General features: G+C 34.7%; 2 protein-coding genes across 2 annotated transcripts; one reads left to right on the top strand and one right to left on the bottom strand.

The window, feature by feature from the left end:
* Window positions 1–5,337: 5,337 nt before the first annotated feature.
* LOC118435682 lies at window positions 5,338–10,539 on the bottom strand. Its single transcript, XM_035852061.1, has 8 exons — window positions 10,384–10,539; window positions 10,225–10,304; window positions 10,014–10,150; window positions 9,863–9,956; window positions 9,459–9,782; window positions 9,246–9,390; window positions 9,043–9,173; window positions 5,338–8,969 (listed from the first exon to the last, which is right to left on the bottom strand). The coding sequence occupies exons 5-8, from the start codon at window positions 9,552–9,554 to the stop codon at window positions 8,622–8,624; spliced, it is 720 nt and encodes a 239-aa protein (XP_035707954.1). The 5' UTR covers window positions 9,555–9,782; window positions 9,863–9,956; window positions 10,014–10,150; window positions 10,225–10,304; window positions 10,384–10,539; the 3' UTR covers window positions 5,338–8,621.
* A 1,108-nt stretch (window positions 10,540–11,647) lies between these two features.
* On the top strand, window positions 11,648–15,624 carry LOC110849856 (troponin I). Its single transcript, XM_022097319.2, has 6 exons — window positions 11,648–11,853; window positions 12,202–12,255; window positions 12,608–12,839; window positions 12,998–13,098; window positions 13,317–13,360; window positions 14,957–15,624. Exons 2-6 carry the CDS (start codon window positions 12,247–12,249, stop codon window positions 14,997–14,999), a joined length of 429 nt encoding a protein of 142 aa, XP_021953011.1. The 5' UTR covers window positions 11,648–11,853; window positions 12,202–12,246; the 3' UTR covers window positions 15,000–15,624.
* The last annotated feature ends 614 nt before the right edge of the window (window positions 15,625–16,238 follow it).

The following is a 16,238-nucleotide window of genomic DNA, read 5'->3' as shown; positions in this document are numbered from 1 at the left end:
TTTTATGGTCCGACGAGTCAAAGTACAACATATTTGGCTCTGACGGACATCGTCGGGTTTGGAGAAAACCAAAAGAAGCCCTCAAAACGAAAAATTTAAATCCAACCGTAAAGCATGGTGGTGGATCACTACTCATTTGGGGTTGTATGTCCTACAATGGGCTCGGAAATCTGGAGTTTATCGACGGAATCATGACAAAAGAAGTGTATCTAGGAATCCTGCAAAGAAATATCAAATCTTCCGCATCAAAACTGGGGCTTCGTCGTCAATTTATCTTCCAAGATGACAACGACCCCAAACATAAGGCAAAACTTGTTCAAGAATTTTTGAAAAATATGAAGATTAACAGGTTGGAATGGCCAGCACAGTCGCCTGACCTGAACCGAATTGAGCACCTTTGGGATGTGGTAGAAAGGGAAATCCGAAAATTCCCAATTTCTAACAAAAATCAATTAAAGACCCGCATCACCGAAGCTTGGGGGATCATATCTGAAAATGTGACCAACATCTCGTGGACTCCATGCCAAGAAGATGCCAAGCTGTGATTGCGGCCAAGGGAGGTCCCACTAAATATTAGGTAATAAAATAATTTCTAAAATAATCGATATTTGTGGTATGAAAATAAAATTGTTACAAGTGGTCGGTTTCAATTTTCCCACTGGTTTTCACTTTTTTTTATGATTTCAGATTTTTTGGGGTAATATTCATCTTATCGGATAAAGTAATATATCATTTTGAAGCTTATTAGTTGCTCTTTAAAATAAGCCAAAGATATCTCATTGTTGTTTAAATTTAATAAAAGTTTTTCAAGTTTGAAATTTATGAATGTCGGTGGTCGGTTTCATTTTTCGGATACTGTATCTCTGGTCAGAAAATTTGAATACCATTTTTAATACCTATATATACCATCTAGTAGTGTTTTTTCAACTTCCAACGATTTTCATGTATGATGGCTTAAAATTTGCGTAATATTTAGTAGATTAATAATCCGTAATAATATTGGGGGGCGCCGAACCCGTTTTTGCGCTACAAGTCAAAATGTGCGATTTTTTGGCAAATTTTGAAAAATTTGATTTTTGTATCAAAATCGTCAAAATTGGGTAAAATACGACTGGAAATAATTTATAAAATTATTTTGGACCAGAATTAGCCCACTGCCTCGAATTTAGGCCCCCATTTTCCAATTTGCAGGATTTTGCAAAATAATGGCATTTTCCGTATTAATTAGTACACGATCGAAATATGGAATTTATTAAACGTTATTAACGTATTGTGCAATTCAAAATTTGTTAACAACTCGAGACATTGTTAATAAGTCATAAGTCCTATGAAATAATATTTGGGGACTGCCTTGAATTTAGATACCCTCGTGACAAATTCGAGTAAAAAATATAGTAAGGTACCGCTTGAGCGAGCTCGAATATAACTAATCGAGCTGATATCGATTTTTATGATACAACGGATTCGTCAAATAAATTGAAACTAAATCGGAATTTAGTAAATAATTCGGAATTTTAAAATGAATCCGTTAAGCATACTATTTGATTCGGAATTTTGTAAACAAAGCGGAATTTTGTTAATTTACTCGAAATTTAGATATTTCAAAAAGTCGTTAATAATTCAAGATAGGCTGTTAATAATGCATCCACTTGAATTAGTGCAATATTATTTGCACTAATTTAAAGATTTTTGTGCATTTTCATGCACTTTTCCTGAAGAGTTGAAGTATTTAAAAACGTTACATATTTATTTTAGTTAGTTATTTTACATATTCGCAGAGTATAGATATTATGTTTTAGATCATCAGTTATAAAAAACCTAAACGACCAGCGCAGCACAAAATCGTCCCTACTTGGAATTTTGAAAAATGTGTATGTTTGTATGTATGTATACATACATACATATGCATCTACATATGTCTCATTGTGCATTTTGGGCCTATTCTTTTGTTTTGTGTCATGTCCTCATTCAAACTATTTTTCGATATACCCGGTACACATTTTTATTGTGTTATTTCTTATCCTTATTCACGCGAATAATTCGTCTCATCGGAAACATAATAACTTTTAAGGCATGGCAAAAATATCTTACAAATTGCGCTTTCTTGCTGTCAATTTTATGTGTACGTACAAAGTTTGCTATAAATTTTGTAATTTTTTATGTTATCGTTCTTCCCATTTGTAGTAAATTCTAAAACTAATTCAAGTTTGCTTATTTATAAGGATTTTTCGTAGTTTTCTGACTTTTTAGAAAATTTATTTGGCGATGTGTCATATTTTCAAGTACATTCAGTTCTGCCGTATGTATTTACGTGCGTGTAAATGATTTTCTCATGCATACTTGCCTTAAGTTGATAGGAAGTTGAAGCTGAGCGTATGATTCCAGCTCATGAATGTATTATAGGAGACTTTACAAACGCAAGGGATGTGGATAAAAATAAAAAAGGTGAAATTTTAAATATTGAATTTCGTCCATTTCATAGATCAATTGATGTATCCCATGTTTATTTTCCAAATAGCTGGCATTTCAACAATCCTGGATGGGTTTTCCTCATTTTTGGTATAAAATTATGTAAACGAGTTGTATTTTCAGATTGTTGAAGAATTGTTAATTATTTCTCAGTGCAAAGGTCACACGGTCAAATCTCACATAGCCCCATAAATTTGTATCGTTGAGAAGGTCTCGGGGAGAGGATTCGGAATATATATATTTTGTGGGATTTGGGACCACTCTCGGACTATTTAGACGCAGAAAAATATTATTGAGTTTTATTTGAACACACGACTACGATTTGTAATTTTTTCATCTGTGAGCTGATGCATGCGAGTCCTCCGACGAAATCGTTCCTTCGAAAACCTAATTCCTCCTCCCACTTTATGTCTAGGCGACCACACTTTACGTGCAAACTAATTTTGGGTCGGTGGGGTGTCCTTGGAGGTCAGCTGATCCATTTTCCTTAACACGGTCGGAATTAAAATTTTTGATGGTCTACTTCTATGGGGTGGGGTTGTCCTCAGCTCAATGCCTCTCCCTTCTCTTCTTTATTTTTCAATACTTTGGTGATTCTGGATTTCAAAACTGTTTTTCCTTCATTTCTAAGATGTTTAATTATTTTGCTATGCTAGAAATTAAGCTTGAAAATACCTTTTCTGGCGGCCTTAACTTCTGGGGACAGTGGGGGTGGCATTTTTGAAAGTAGAGACTTGATTTTGGGCCTACCCCGATTCTAAAACCATACGCTCCTATGTTCAAAATTTTGAACCGATGCGACGAACCGTTACGGAGCTATTAAAGGTCAAACTTGTGCACAGGTAAAAAAGCGACCCTCTGTAATTTCATATTTCACTATTATCTGTGCTCAATAATAATTAGCCATTGCCATATTCTAACAATCAAAATTTTGTCAAGTCTGAAAATCCGAAAATTATTTTTAAGTTCCAAATGTTCCATCGAATCCATCAACCGGTTGATGGATGGAAAAATGTAGGGGTTGCAACCCCTACATTTTCTCGGAAATATGTACATACATACCGACTTTGAACCTATTTCAGACAAACTTAGGTAAATAAATATGTCACAGAACATATTCCCTTGAACCTATGAACACACATGTAGACAGCATCAGTAATACAAGTAAACAAGTTTAGTCTGGGGTTTGGGTGAAGTTGACGGTGAGGTCATACTTATATGGACCCCGTCCAGTAGCAATTTGTTTACTTTTTCCTCCCAGTCAGGATGACGATTCTCCCAATGAAATAAGCTGTCTTAATCACATTAATTCAACAAACAAAATAATCCGCTACTAGTTGAAGTCGTATATAGGCACCGGTCTGTTAACAGTAAATTTATTACGGCATAGTCATAAATCTATTTCCGAGTGGTAACAAAAATATCACATGTGATGACAATTATCTACCACTCGGTAATGTGATTGTTACCATGTGGTAATAAGTTTCCCTATTACCAGGCCGGTGACTATATATGACTTCATCTATTACCGGATTATTTTGAGTGAACATTTGCAATGCGTGCTTAGGTATTTACATATTCAGCATTGATGTCGGAAATTATAAACATATAATTTGTTACTACTTCTTTGTCCTAATAGATTCTTAAGTGGAACTGAAATTTAAAATTTTCATCAAATTTTTCATGAAAATATGTTAGCCCCTGCATGAAAATACCATTGCGCAGCGCTGCGCAATGGTCATCGTCTGCTAATAGTTGCAACTATTACCAGACGATGACTATCTATAGATGATTACATCTATGTATGTATGAGCAGATTGTGTATAGTTTGCGGAATCCACATAATTTATGTCTGCTTCTTACTCTGTGCAACAAATTTACAGCGCAATACATCCCTGATAAATTTACGTCAACGAAGTAAACATCGATTTATTCAGAGTAATCTATTTACGAAAACATTTATTGTAATTATGATTTCCAGGCATTTAGGATAAATGTACATAAGTATGTGCAATAAATATATTAAGTCAACATACTCAGAGAAGACATCTAGTTGTAAATTAATGCGGATGTAAGTATAATTAATTTGAAGCCATGCACAATGGTAGGCAGATGATGATGTAGATACATCGATGATGGACGGATCGTAAAAATGATAATAATTCCTATAAATATTAATTGAAGTATGGTGTTTGTGCTATCTTTATTTTGTTCGCTCTCTACGAATGCAGATTTACCATATGTATGTGCAACCTATTTTGATGTTTATGTTTGTTATTTTTCGGGTAAAACCGTAAATATGCGGCATCCTTGATTCCGTGAATTCTTTGCACCAAAACAAATTTATATCTCTAATATAGTGTAAAAATTGTTTAAAAACCCGTCATGTTTCAAGACTGATATTATTCGCAAGTGAAGTGTGGACTGCAACTGAATAAAAGAAAAGTTACAATCTGATTGGAATAAAAGTTTTAAATTTTTTGAAATTTAAAAAAATTGTGGGAAATAAACTCAAGGGAAATTATTATGCATATTGGTCAACGTTTACTTGTCATCACATTGATGGCCATACTGGTTTTCTCCATTATGGAAACGGTACTTTTAATCAGTCAAAATTGCAACAATTTTTGAATTTTTTGATTAAACGAAGTAATTTTGAAGTTAATTTCGCAATTTTGAAAATCACAGGTTTACGGACAGTGTTATGATGGGGCCTGTCTTGAAGGAGGGAATGCGAGGTGCGCCCAGGTTTGCAGAACGTATTGTGGATACAGGAGTGGTCGATGTGGCAACTGGCACGGGCTCACTTGCATTTGTTCCAGATAAACCTATTGAAGTTTGTTTCAGGAGTTAGATTTCCTAATGTTGAAAAATTTTGCTGTAGTGTATGGTAGTGTGGTAGAGAAAAAATAGTGTTTCCATTTTTGTTTGTTTCCGGTTTATAATTTCTGTACAAATTCCATTTTCCTTTCGTAAATTCCATTGGGTGAATAAATAGTAAACATATTACTCAGTATTTAGTGCATACGGGTGAGTTTCTCAGCAAATTATTTTGGTCCCCGTTTCCAAATGCATCTGCCCGAGTTGACATACACGCCCAGAGTTCCCCACACGACCTAGTCCTCCGATCATCCTAATAGGGGATGCCCACACAAATCCCTTTGTCAGCGAGCTACCTGCTCATGTCGACCCAGTGGACGCCACCGCGTCCACGTTATGGAGAAACCTAACATATTTTCAAAATCTATATTCATACACTCTCCGAAAAATGTTTACCGGAATCATTACCCCGTGTAGTCTATATATGACTCTACTGCTGTGGTAATGGGTTAGTTACCGCGCGGTATTTAACAGAAAGATTACCATCCCGGCATTAACGTATTACTCCACAATAATATCATAAATATCATGCAATATGAACCTGCAACTGCACGCAGTAATGAAGTAATATTAGCCAGTAATGATATTATGATAAATGTATAAAGATGCTTATTACTGGGTGGTAAATAATCAACACCGCACCATAATCATATTATTATCGTTTGCTTATCGATATTTATTATTATGGTAATAAATGTTTCACTATTTCGGTAATTATTTTGATTATTTATTGTAATAATTCGCAATAATTAAACTACACAACTTAATTAAATACAAAAACCAATCAAGTTATATATAGCCTAAATTACAAATACATATATTTTTACAAGTAATGCCTTAAAACTAAATGAAAAGCATCGGTATTACAATTTTTTTGAAACTCAAAACATTCATGAACAATTAAATTAGATATATCCACAACTTCAAACAAATCATTTGTACGTGTAACAATATAGGAAAAATAGTGTCTGTCAAAGAAGTCTACATTTAGCTTTTTCAAAAATAACAGGCATCTGGTTTCATCAATTAATATTAGGTCCTGAATTACACCAAAATTTGGAAAAATATTTCCCATTCCATAGCAAACAACATAATCAATTTTGTATTTATAATTACGATACCAGACCTTATTTGCTGTATAAACTTTTGTATTTCCGTCACATTCTTTAAATATGTCAAACTGTCTTAATTTCTCGATTAAATCAAAAGACTCAGCAAATTCATACAAATTAGATACTACTATATTATCTGCCCTAACCCCCTCATTAATTTCAATAGTTTTTAACAAATGAGAACTATACTGTTGATGCCTTTTAGCCAACGATGAACAAATATTACGAAAATTTCTTATTTGTCCTGCTAATTGAGAAAAATAATTATGTTTCCCCTCATACCGCATGGCCCACATTGATACTAATGGCCCACTTTGCCTAATGACAAAAGAATAGTGACACATTAAATGGTGCTTGGGGATAAGTTTTTGATCTGGGAACAACTTACGAAATAGATTATGATGGCTAACTATTTTTGCATCTAATAATAACAAAGTAGATTCTGAAAATTTCCGACAAAATACATAGCTCAAAATCTCCAAAAGTTGCAATAAAATTTCCCAATATTTTTTTTGCTCATTACTAATAACTAAATCCCCAATAATCACTGGTAAATACCGAATCAGACACCAGGCTTGAGAAGCTTTTTGTCCAATTTTGTTTCCCGATCCTTCTAGTCGTATTGGACTTGGGCGATTCTTTGATTCTAAATAGCCAAAATTATGGGCCTGAATTCTTTGATTAATTAAATCTAAATCAAAGCACTTTAAAGATATTAATTTTTGTAAAACTAGTTTGATTTCGTACGGAACGACACCTTCCAGTAAATCGTGCATAATGTCAACAGACGGACTATCTAAAAAATTAAAATAATTAAGTTGATTTAAAATACATTCAGTTTGAACACCAAAAGATTTGTCACTTAAATGATTGGCATAATTACTTTTGTCCCTGACTATCATTTTGCTATGCTCAAATATTTCTTGTGCTTCACTTTTAGATGTACAGCATATTCGACAAAAATAATGGGAATTAAACGACTCATTAAATCCTAGCAAACTATTTCCACCTAAGTTGTCAAACGCAAGAGAACACAAAGTACCAAAAATTCTATCAGATCCATTTACCGATATGCCCACTTTCTCAAGATACAGGAAATCTGGAATTATTAATTTCAGAATTGAATTAATACCATACTTTTTGGCATCCTCCGAATAAAACAAGGCTAATAAATGTATTGAGCTAAGTTGGGAATTAATATAATCTGGAAGATTTTTAATAGTAAAGTAAAACGCTCCCAATTTGTGAATTCCTCGTTTTGAGCCAAGGGGATTGACTGTTTCAAAATCATCATAGAAAAGTTGAATTTGAATAGAATTCGGGTTCCTTGAAAAAAGACAATTAGTTTTAAATGCAACTGTATCTTTAAATGACTCGATTGAATTGGAATTTGAAGGTACAACTTTTGAAAAACACTGATAAATATCTGGAGATGAAACAAGTTTTTCTAAACTCTTGAGAATTGGTACATACATAAATGTATCTGATACAATAACTTCTTGACGTTTGTTATCTCTCACCCTTTGCTCCAGCCTACTTCCTAACGAATATTCTTTTGGCATAATTATTTGGCTATATTTTTCTAACGCTTTCTGTCGTTTGTAAATAGAATTTACGTGACTGAACGCTTCTATTAAAGATAGCGACTGGCAACTAAAGTCCTCAAAATTTTCTTTGCAAAATTTGTTGCTTATCCTTAAAATTAATTTTGAAATTTGAAGAAACGAATTTTCAAACTCTTTAACAACAAAGTCCACAGTTGAATTGGTAACACCTGAGGCTAACAATGACGAGCAGAATGAAATTAAAATATCTTTCATTACGTTAATTCCTAAATTGGTAGTAATATCTGCTTGTTCATTAAATTCAGTTAAATTGGGATCATTACCTACGTCATCTAAGACTGGATCTACTAAATTAAGTGAGGGAGTTAAATTTTCCTCAAAATTCTTATCATAATTTTCAGAATCTAAAACAATTTCGTGGGACTTAAAATGCCTCAACAATCCACTCCATGTACATATTTGTGTGCTACAAGACTGTTTAGGACATATTGTAGCTGGAAAATTTGCCTCACCGTAATTATGAATGCACCTAAAATGTACTATAATCTCTCTAAATTTACAAAATACTTTTCCACATGGACCACAAGTATACATTTTAATTTGTCGAGGAATTTGACGTTTGAAGATAAGTAGAAATTTGCTGGAACACTTGTTTCACTTTTCTTGATAGCTGAGTAGTTGTTTCAAGTTGAAAAATGTGTACTTGAATAAACTTCCAAATTCCGGTCAAATTTTTGTCGTATTCTGTTCCAATTACGTAATGAGCCTTAAATAGGGAATCGATTGCCTCGGTTGAAGTTCTTGCGTTGATTGGGAGGAGGATTCGATCACAAATTATGTAGAAGGACGTCAAATTGGAGTGGTCCTCGCCTAGTACAATGAGCGCTGGTTGGGAAGTCTCAAAATTCCAAGTGTCCACAATTGATTTCAAGGGCGTTTCAGCCTATTTAAACACATATTTATTAAAACTGTCCCATATCGTTTAGCTGACCCTCTTAAATTATTCCCGCGCTTACCCGGTAAAAAGTAACCAACTTTAACTTTGCGTCGTCAATTTTACAGCGTCCCCCTTTCCCTCTCCCTTGAGCGCTTGGAGGAATAAGGTGTAACAGAACAAATAGAGCTGCTATTGATTTGTCCCAATTATCTGTGACAACAAAACAGTGGTTAGCAATTTATTTACGAAATTTATGATTATTAGATTTACGGAAACACTTACCATAATTATTGTTTGCGAATTTCAATAGGGCTGGCGAATTACTTAAAGTTTTGCAGTGCGCAATCAATCGGTCAGCAAATTCCGGCCACGTGTTTAGAAAGTTTTGTTCAAGGTCAGGAAACATTAGCGAAAACTCAAAATTAACCTGAACAGAAGTATTAATTGTATATTTATGACATGCGTAATTATTAAAATTAAGTTAATAATTCAAACCAAGTAGGAACATTCCGCAAATTTTGAGTACACACGTAGCACTGATTGATCGTTTGACCGTCTTATCTGGTTTCTGTGTTCAAAAGTTTCCTTCATGAGTGATACAATTTCACCTTTTTTAGTGCTTGAATTTAGGGCCGCCGTTAATTCCAAGTTGGGGAAAACCTCCTCTGCGCCTTTCGCTATTTTTGGCTTTGGGCCACCTTGACTTTCTTCTTTTTTCCGACGCCTCGTATCAACTTCCGGTTTCCTAATGTTTCTGTGAATCCACTTGAGTCGTTGTTGAATTAGGCCAGACCGGTTAATTTCATCATAAAGAATATCCTGCAATTTACACAAGACACTTTTAGAATAATTTTTTTAGTAATTATTGTTACGAAAATTTATTTGCAATAGTAATTTACAATTCCGTCTGGCGTTCCCGGATATTTCCAGAAAGGCAGAATTTCAACAATCGCCTTTGCAAAAGATATCTGGTCTCGAGTGCATGGTGAGTTACTACATAACAGAAAATATTATTTACAAACAGCAAGGAACTTATTTAAAAATAATTACCCTTTTAAGTCTACCAATTTCGACACAAACTCGTTAACAATTATTGCCGCCGCTGAGTTATCGACGAGGGACTTCTCTCTGCACTCCAAGATTAGATTCGCCAAACGCGGCGTCTTCTCGACATATTCCTCTAATATCTAATATCGAAAAAAATCAAAAATTGTAGTTACTATGTACTTGTTAGAATATATTGAGCTGATGAACTGTTTACCTGCTTAAATACATCAACGTCACCAAGTCCTAATGATGGCGAAACTGGTGATGGCGCCGGTGAACACAATGGACTTGGCACTACAAAATTATTAATTATTATTAATTATCAGGTCATATATTAATTCCTGGAGGTATTACTTATCTATGTAGTACTTACAATAATAAATTTGAGGACTGGAACCGGCGTCCTGAATTGCGCTTACTGTAAAGTCCTCGCCTTGAATTCGAAATGTAATATTCGGTTTTTCTTCCTTTTGCTTATTAGGCTCCGCACGCACAGCACATACAAAACTCAATCCGACTATAATACCAAATCATTACTATCGCTTTAGAGTCATATATGCACTCCGCGCAGTAATGATTCATTAAAATTTTGTTTAGAGTGTAGATATGTTAATGATTTGGCACTGATTGATTACAGACCTCCTTCGAATTGATGATTCACTCACTACTAACAAGTCTTTCATTACCATATCAATACTCAGTGATAATGGTAAATAGTTATTATCTAGCAGCAGGACAGAGTTACCCTCGGTAGTGATTTTAAATTAATAACTTTGGTTGTTGTTTTTTTAGCGAAAAAATAGGTTTCGCTTAAAAGACAAGTTTAAAAGACAAAAGTAAATACTTGGAACTCGCTCAACTCTACGATTTTTTGGCACTACACGCATAATGCCTTTTTGTGACGTTGTTGGTTTTCATTTTTTTCATGAACGAAAATATCAAAATACGTGTTAAGTGAGTGACAGGGCGTTAATTACACTTCCGAAAATCCGTCTTTTTCTCTCAAGCTCTTACAGCGGAAAATCATCCTTCCTGGCAAAATGGCCTAATGAGCTTGTTGTGACGTTGAGTGAATGTAAATCCTCTTCGCAGGGTTTCCACCGTCGTGTTTTTTATTACGGAAATACACATTTGTTTTTAAATATGAGGATAAATTTATTATGACAGATTACAAATTTTCATTTATCAAACTCTTATGGGAAAAAATTTAATATATTTTTTAATCCTCGAGATTGAGACAACTTTATGTACAAGTCCATTGTAATAAATATGTATCCCCGAAACGTAGACTTATGTAAATGTATTTAATGACGAGATTTGTAACCTTTTTAATTCGTAACCTTGTCAAATAATTAGTGTGGTTTCTGGTAATTTCTGGTAATGTTAAGGATGATATTCTGAAAGGCTGAAAGATTTTCGCATAATTGTGTCATTGTACACTTCCTTTCTGCGAATACGGGCATGAAATAAATTTAATTTAATAATGTTCGTGATTTCTACTCAAAACAGGATTGTGTTGTTCCTTCGAACCCAGCCGACATGAGCAGGTCTAATGTGTAATGTAATAAAACAAAGAAATGTGAGGTATGTAAATGTGAACGTTTCTTTCGTTACTTGACTACAGAGGGTGGAAACACGTAATTTTCCTCCTCAGTGTTTTGTGTATATTGTTTTGCAGAAATATCAGTCATTCAGAAAACGATGGAAATATTGGCTAAATTTAAAATATTCGCAATTGTAGCCTCATTTCATCTCGAGGCTTTGCAATCACCGTAGTTGTGTTGCACGGCTGGGAAATTTAGTTTAGTTAATATTATTATAACTTTCCTGGTTCACAGTTCAGGTAGTGAATTTTAGTGGTTAAAATTATTTTTTTCTTAATTTTCAATTTTAGTAGTTTCGGTTTTAGGAAGAGTAACACAAGAATATAATATTTTACAAATACGGAATTTTTCAATAATTCCAAAAATTCTTACCCAGCCGAGGAATCGAACCCCTTGAATTTTGTAAAGCTAAGCTTACTCAATTTTTAGTTTTCCATAAATTTTTTGTCAGAATTTCGAAATATTTTTCCTGGATGGTACATACATAAATCTATGGAATTAAAATTAAACGAAAATTACCAAACACAAGACACACACTTTATTTTAATTTGATTTTAACCTATTTAATCTGCTTCATGGCTAAATAGGGGGACTTGAGTTACCTCTAGTCAGGACAAGGATCAAAAGTTGCCATGGATCCAGTAAGTGCAAATATCAACAAAACGGTTGAATATACGTTCTATTCCATGGAGAGAATATGTACACTCTAAACAAAATTTTAATGAATCATTACTGCGCGGAGGGCATATATGACTCTACCGCGATAGTAATGAGTTGGTATTAAAACAATACTATATGGTAAAAAAGTAACACAAATTAGTGTTAAAATTATTTCCAAACAGTGTTATTTTATTACTAAATCTATACCAACATGGTGTAAATTTTTAATTTCGTCACGGTAGAGTCATATATCTACTCCGCTGTTTTTTTATTACCAAGTTGCTAAGAGTGTACATAATTTACAATGTGGTTATTACATATTTATTTATTTAGGAACGGGCAAAAGATATCCGTGCAAGGATTAAGGAGAGAAAAGAGCAGAGAAGGAAGACGAGGGCGAAAGGGTTTGTGACCAAAAGACGGCGACAAAATCTCAAAGAATGGGTCACATTTCAAAGACAACGCTTTAACTTTGAAGAAACCCGTAAAAAAAAGATGCAAGAAAGAGATAAAGCCATCAAAGAGAGATGTGGACCGAATAAATCACCAAATTCGATGGGTGAAGGTAAATACAAATGATATGAAATCTGGTAAATTTATATGAACGATTTCATAATCTACATATTTATGTAGTGTACCGCCTATTTTTTTGTAATTATGCCAATACTTTTATCATGAAGTTAAAGTTTTCTTGAATTTTTTAATTGGGTTATTTATTTGCAGAGGAAGTTGTCCGCCTATGCAAGTTGTACCAGAATCACGTCGCCAGGTTGGAGGAAGATTTGTATGACATTGATTACGATGTCCGCTTCAAAGACATGAAGGTAACTGAACCTTGCGAATCTTGGTTTGTATTTACATACGTATTTAGCTTTTTCCTTTTCCCTCCAGTTTTTCTCAAAGGTAATTTCACCCGTGAAATTAACTTGATTAGGAGGCCAAATGACCTTTTAGGAAGAATTGTATTGTTGTAGAAATACATAAATATGTACCTATGTACAAAGGATACTTTTATGTTAAACTGTTCTCTGCTGTGTTGCAGATTAACGAGTTGCGCCTCGAGTTGGACGAAATGAGGGGAAGATTGTAAGTTGTAGTATTAATTTGTGGATTAATCAACATGGGCTACGGAAGAGTAAGGGAGATATCATAGCAAAAAAAATGCTGCTTTCAATAATAATTTTTTTGTCGTGTCTCCATCGCCTACCGAAATATAATACAAAGGTTGTCCCATCCTGGTAGGTGCGTTTTCAAGAAGTTTTCTACTGTATATCGAAATATTTTTTTGATTGCCAAAGTGCCCTATTTGAAGCCTTTTGTCCTTAACTACAAGCCTGCATTGCTATTTTCGGGATAAAAATGCCTCCCGACAGTTTGTTGTCCTTCCTTTGGATCGCTATTTTTTATTGCGTGCCAAACCCATTAAAAAATGGTCGTTTTTCGATGAGACAATTGCAATTTAAAGAAAATTCTTCCATATAACCGCCAAACGTGTTAATCGCATATTTGGCGCCATGGCGTGGCGCCAAACTTAAAAATCTGCGTTTTCGACCAATTTCAAACCTCCATAACTTTTCTAGTTTCCGGGGGATTTTCCAAATTTTGGGCTTAAAATGACCACAAAGGTCAAAATTTTAAGAAATAAATAAAAAACGAAATATTTTTATTTTTTGATATTTTTTCGGCGAATCCCCAAGCGTAAGAAGATTCCAAAATTTTGACAAAAATTCAAACAAAAAATTTTTTGAAAAATTTCATGGCATACGAAAGTTGAACTCTTTTTAATGATTTTTGGAATTTTTTTTGAAAATCCGCCCAGGATTTCAAAAGTTATGGCGGTTTAAAAAATAAAAACATACAAATTTGGCGAAATTGGCGCCACGCCATGGCGCCAAATATGCGATTAACACGGAAACATGAATGGATCCTTCGTCTAGGGTCCTAGTAGATTCTAAAAAACATAGTGGGTACCCTGGACACGATAAGCAGTCGGGGACCTTCCCTTGTTAGGCCAAGTTTTATTTTCACGGGTGTTTCATGCTGTTGAATTTTCCGTGTGGCGAGTTGATGAAACTTGATGGCAATGGGTAAAAACTACCCCTGACACCTTGACTTACCCGAAATCCTTCGTAATAATTAGTTGCGTTGTTGTTTTGTCAGAGTCTAACTGTTTCGCATACTACCATTTTACTACTTTTGGGCTTCTCCAGATGAATAACTTGAATTGTGCACCTTTTCGCGGGTTTCGAAATTGTTTGGTTTTTGGTGGAGGGACCACTCTCACACTCTAGGTTTCTGTTGAAACACCTTTCCCAAACTGTATTTAATTAGTAAAGTACGTTATGCTTTTGCCGAACTGTTTTAGGTTCGTATATATGATACTTTCGTACCAAAATCGACTGGTAAAAGCTTTTACACGAGACTTGCAATTCAACTGAGCAGGGTGGGTGGATTTTTTATTTTTTTTTACCTAGGAAAAATTACTAACCTAGCTAATTGGTTGCTCTCAAAGATTGTCACGATTTAGAACTACGCTTGCTCAAAACCTAACCTACCAAGATGGGATAACTGTAAATCCTAGAGTCACAAAAGCCCCCACAGCCTCCGCGGCCTGCAAATTTATGACGTATCTTGAGCTTTATTTGGATCCACTTTTTAAAACCAAATTTTACCAACTTCTAGTGTCAAGCCGGAGCTGAAGAAGGTGCGACGCTTCTTACGATGAGGGAATGTTCTCAAGACGATACCCATTTTTTTAATGTTCATTAGCGAATTGTGTTAATTTTTAACTTGGAATTTACAAACTGCTTAGCTTCTTCACGTATAAGGGAAGAGTACGTGCTTCTCCAATGTATGGTTGAGGTAAGAAAGGTAGACAATCGAGGCAGGGTTTTGAGTTTTGCTCGATATTACCTACAGCCTTTGTTGAGTTCTGGCGGGCAACCGTTCAAAACTTTTAAGTCTCGAGACTCTCTTAAGGGGTGGATCGGCACCCTACTAAACACACCTTTTCTTATTCCTCTTGTTGATACCTCTCTAACGGTATAAACAAAATTCTGAAATTTTCACATACAGTCAAGTTACTTAATATTTGGCCAAATGTCTACCTCAACCATACATAAGCCAAGGCCAAGATGTTAAACAATGCATCTGATAAAAATAAAGGCAGAGATGAATATTTTGGTTAGAGTGTGTGATACCAGCAAGAAGAACGATGCATTTATAATTGCATAATTAAAATACTTTGGGCTAGATTACCTAGGCATGTGTATGTCCTCCGGAGTGAATATGCATAGTTGGGAAAAAACATGTGAAAAAAACGACGTGGGAAAATATTCAAATCAATGATACGACATACATAATTTTTTCGCCATGAATGTCAATTCATGGTTCACCTTTATGTTTAAGTTTATGGTTCATAATTAATAACACAGCATGCCACAATTATGGGTGACACAAAAAAAGGTAGACGATCGGAGTAGGGTTTTGATATTGGCTCCATATTTACCACGCAGTATAAACTTTCTGTCACTCGCTGTGTTAAGTTTTGGCGAGCAACCGTTCAAAACTCTTAAGTCTTAGGACTCTCAAGGGGTGTGGTTCGGCGCCAAGCAAAACATACATATTCTTGATATCCGTTGAAGAAGATATACATATTCTTATTCCCTTGTTGATACCTTTCTAGCGGTATAAACAAAATTCCGAAATTTTCACACACAACTAACAATGGAGCTCTCCCAACGTATGCTCACAGATTTGGACGAAACTGGTGTCAATCGATCACAAATTTAATTAGTATGAAATGTGCAAATGCAACTATCTGCAAATGCGCAGGTTTGGCGGAGATATTGACATAAACAGAGGCGAAAACGCGCCCAAAATGCCATCAATTTTACACTTTTCGAATTTTCCCTGACAAATTTGCGAGTTTTCACCTCTTTTTATGCAAATATCTCCGCCAAAC

Source organism: Folsomia candida, unplaced genomic scaffold (assembly GCF_002217175.1).
Source record: "Folsomia candida strain VU population unplaced genomic scaffold, ASM221717v1 Fcan01_Sc005, whole genome shotgun sequence".
Classification (NCBI taxonomy): Eukaryota; Metazoa; Arthropoda; class Collembola; order Entomobryomorpha; family Isotomidae; genus Folsomia; species Folsomia candida.
The sequence above is the reverse complement of the archived record's forward strand: the minus strand, read 5'-3'. Positions and strand labels throughout refer to the sequence as shown.

What these genes read in the sequence shown, in the direction of transcription:
- LOC118435682 (XM_035852061.1), bottom strand. Translation starts at nt 9,554, where the DNA reads ATGAAGGAAACTTTTGAACACAGAAACCAGATAAGACGGTCAAACGAT. An exon ending in TTGCGGAATGTTCCTACTTG is followed by an intron (nt 9,391 to 9,458) that starts GTTTGAATTATT and finishes ACTTCTGTTCAG; the next exon opens with GTTAATTTTGAGTTTTCGCT. An exon ending in AGTTGGTTACTTTTTACCGG is followed by an intron (nt 8,970 to 9,042) that starts GTAAGCGCGGGA and finishes GTGTTTAAATAG; the next exon opens with GCTGAAACGCCCTTGAAATC.
- LOC110849856 (XM_022097319.2), top strand. An exon ending in ACCAAATTCGATGGGTGAAG is followed by an intron (nt 12,840 to 12,997) that starts GTAAATACAAAT and finishes ATTTATTTGCAG; the next exon opens with AGGAAGTTGTCCGCCTATGC. An exon ending in GACGAAATGAGGGGAAGATT is followed by an intron (nt 13,361 to 14,956) that starts GTAAGTTGTAGT and finishes ACCAACTTCTAG; the next exon opens with TGTCAAGCCGGAGCTGAAGA.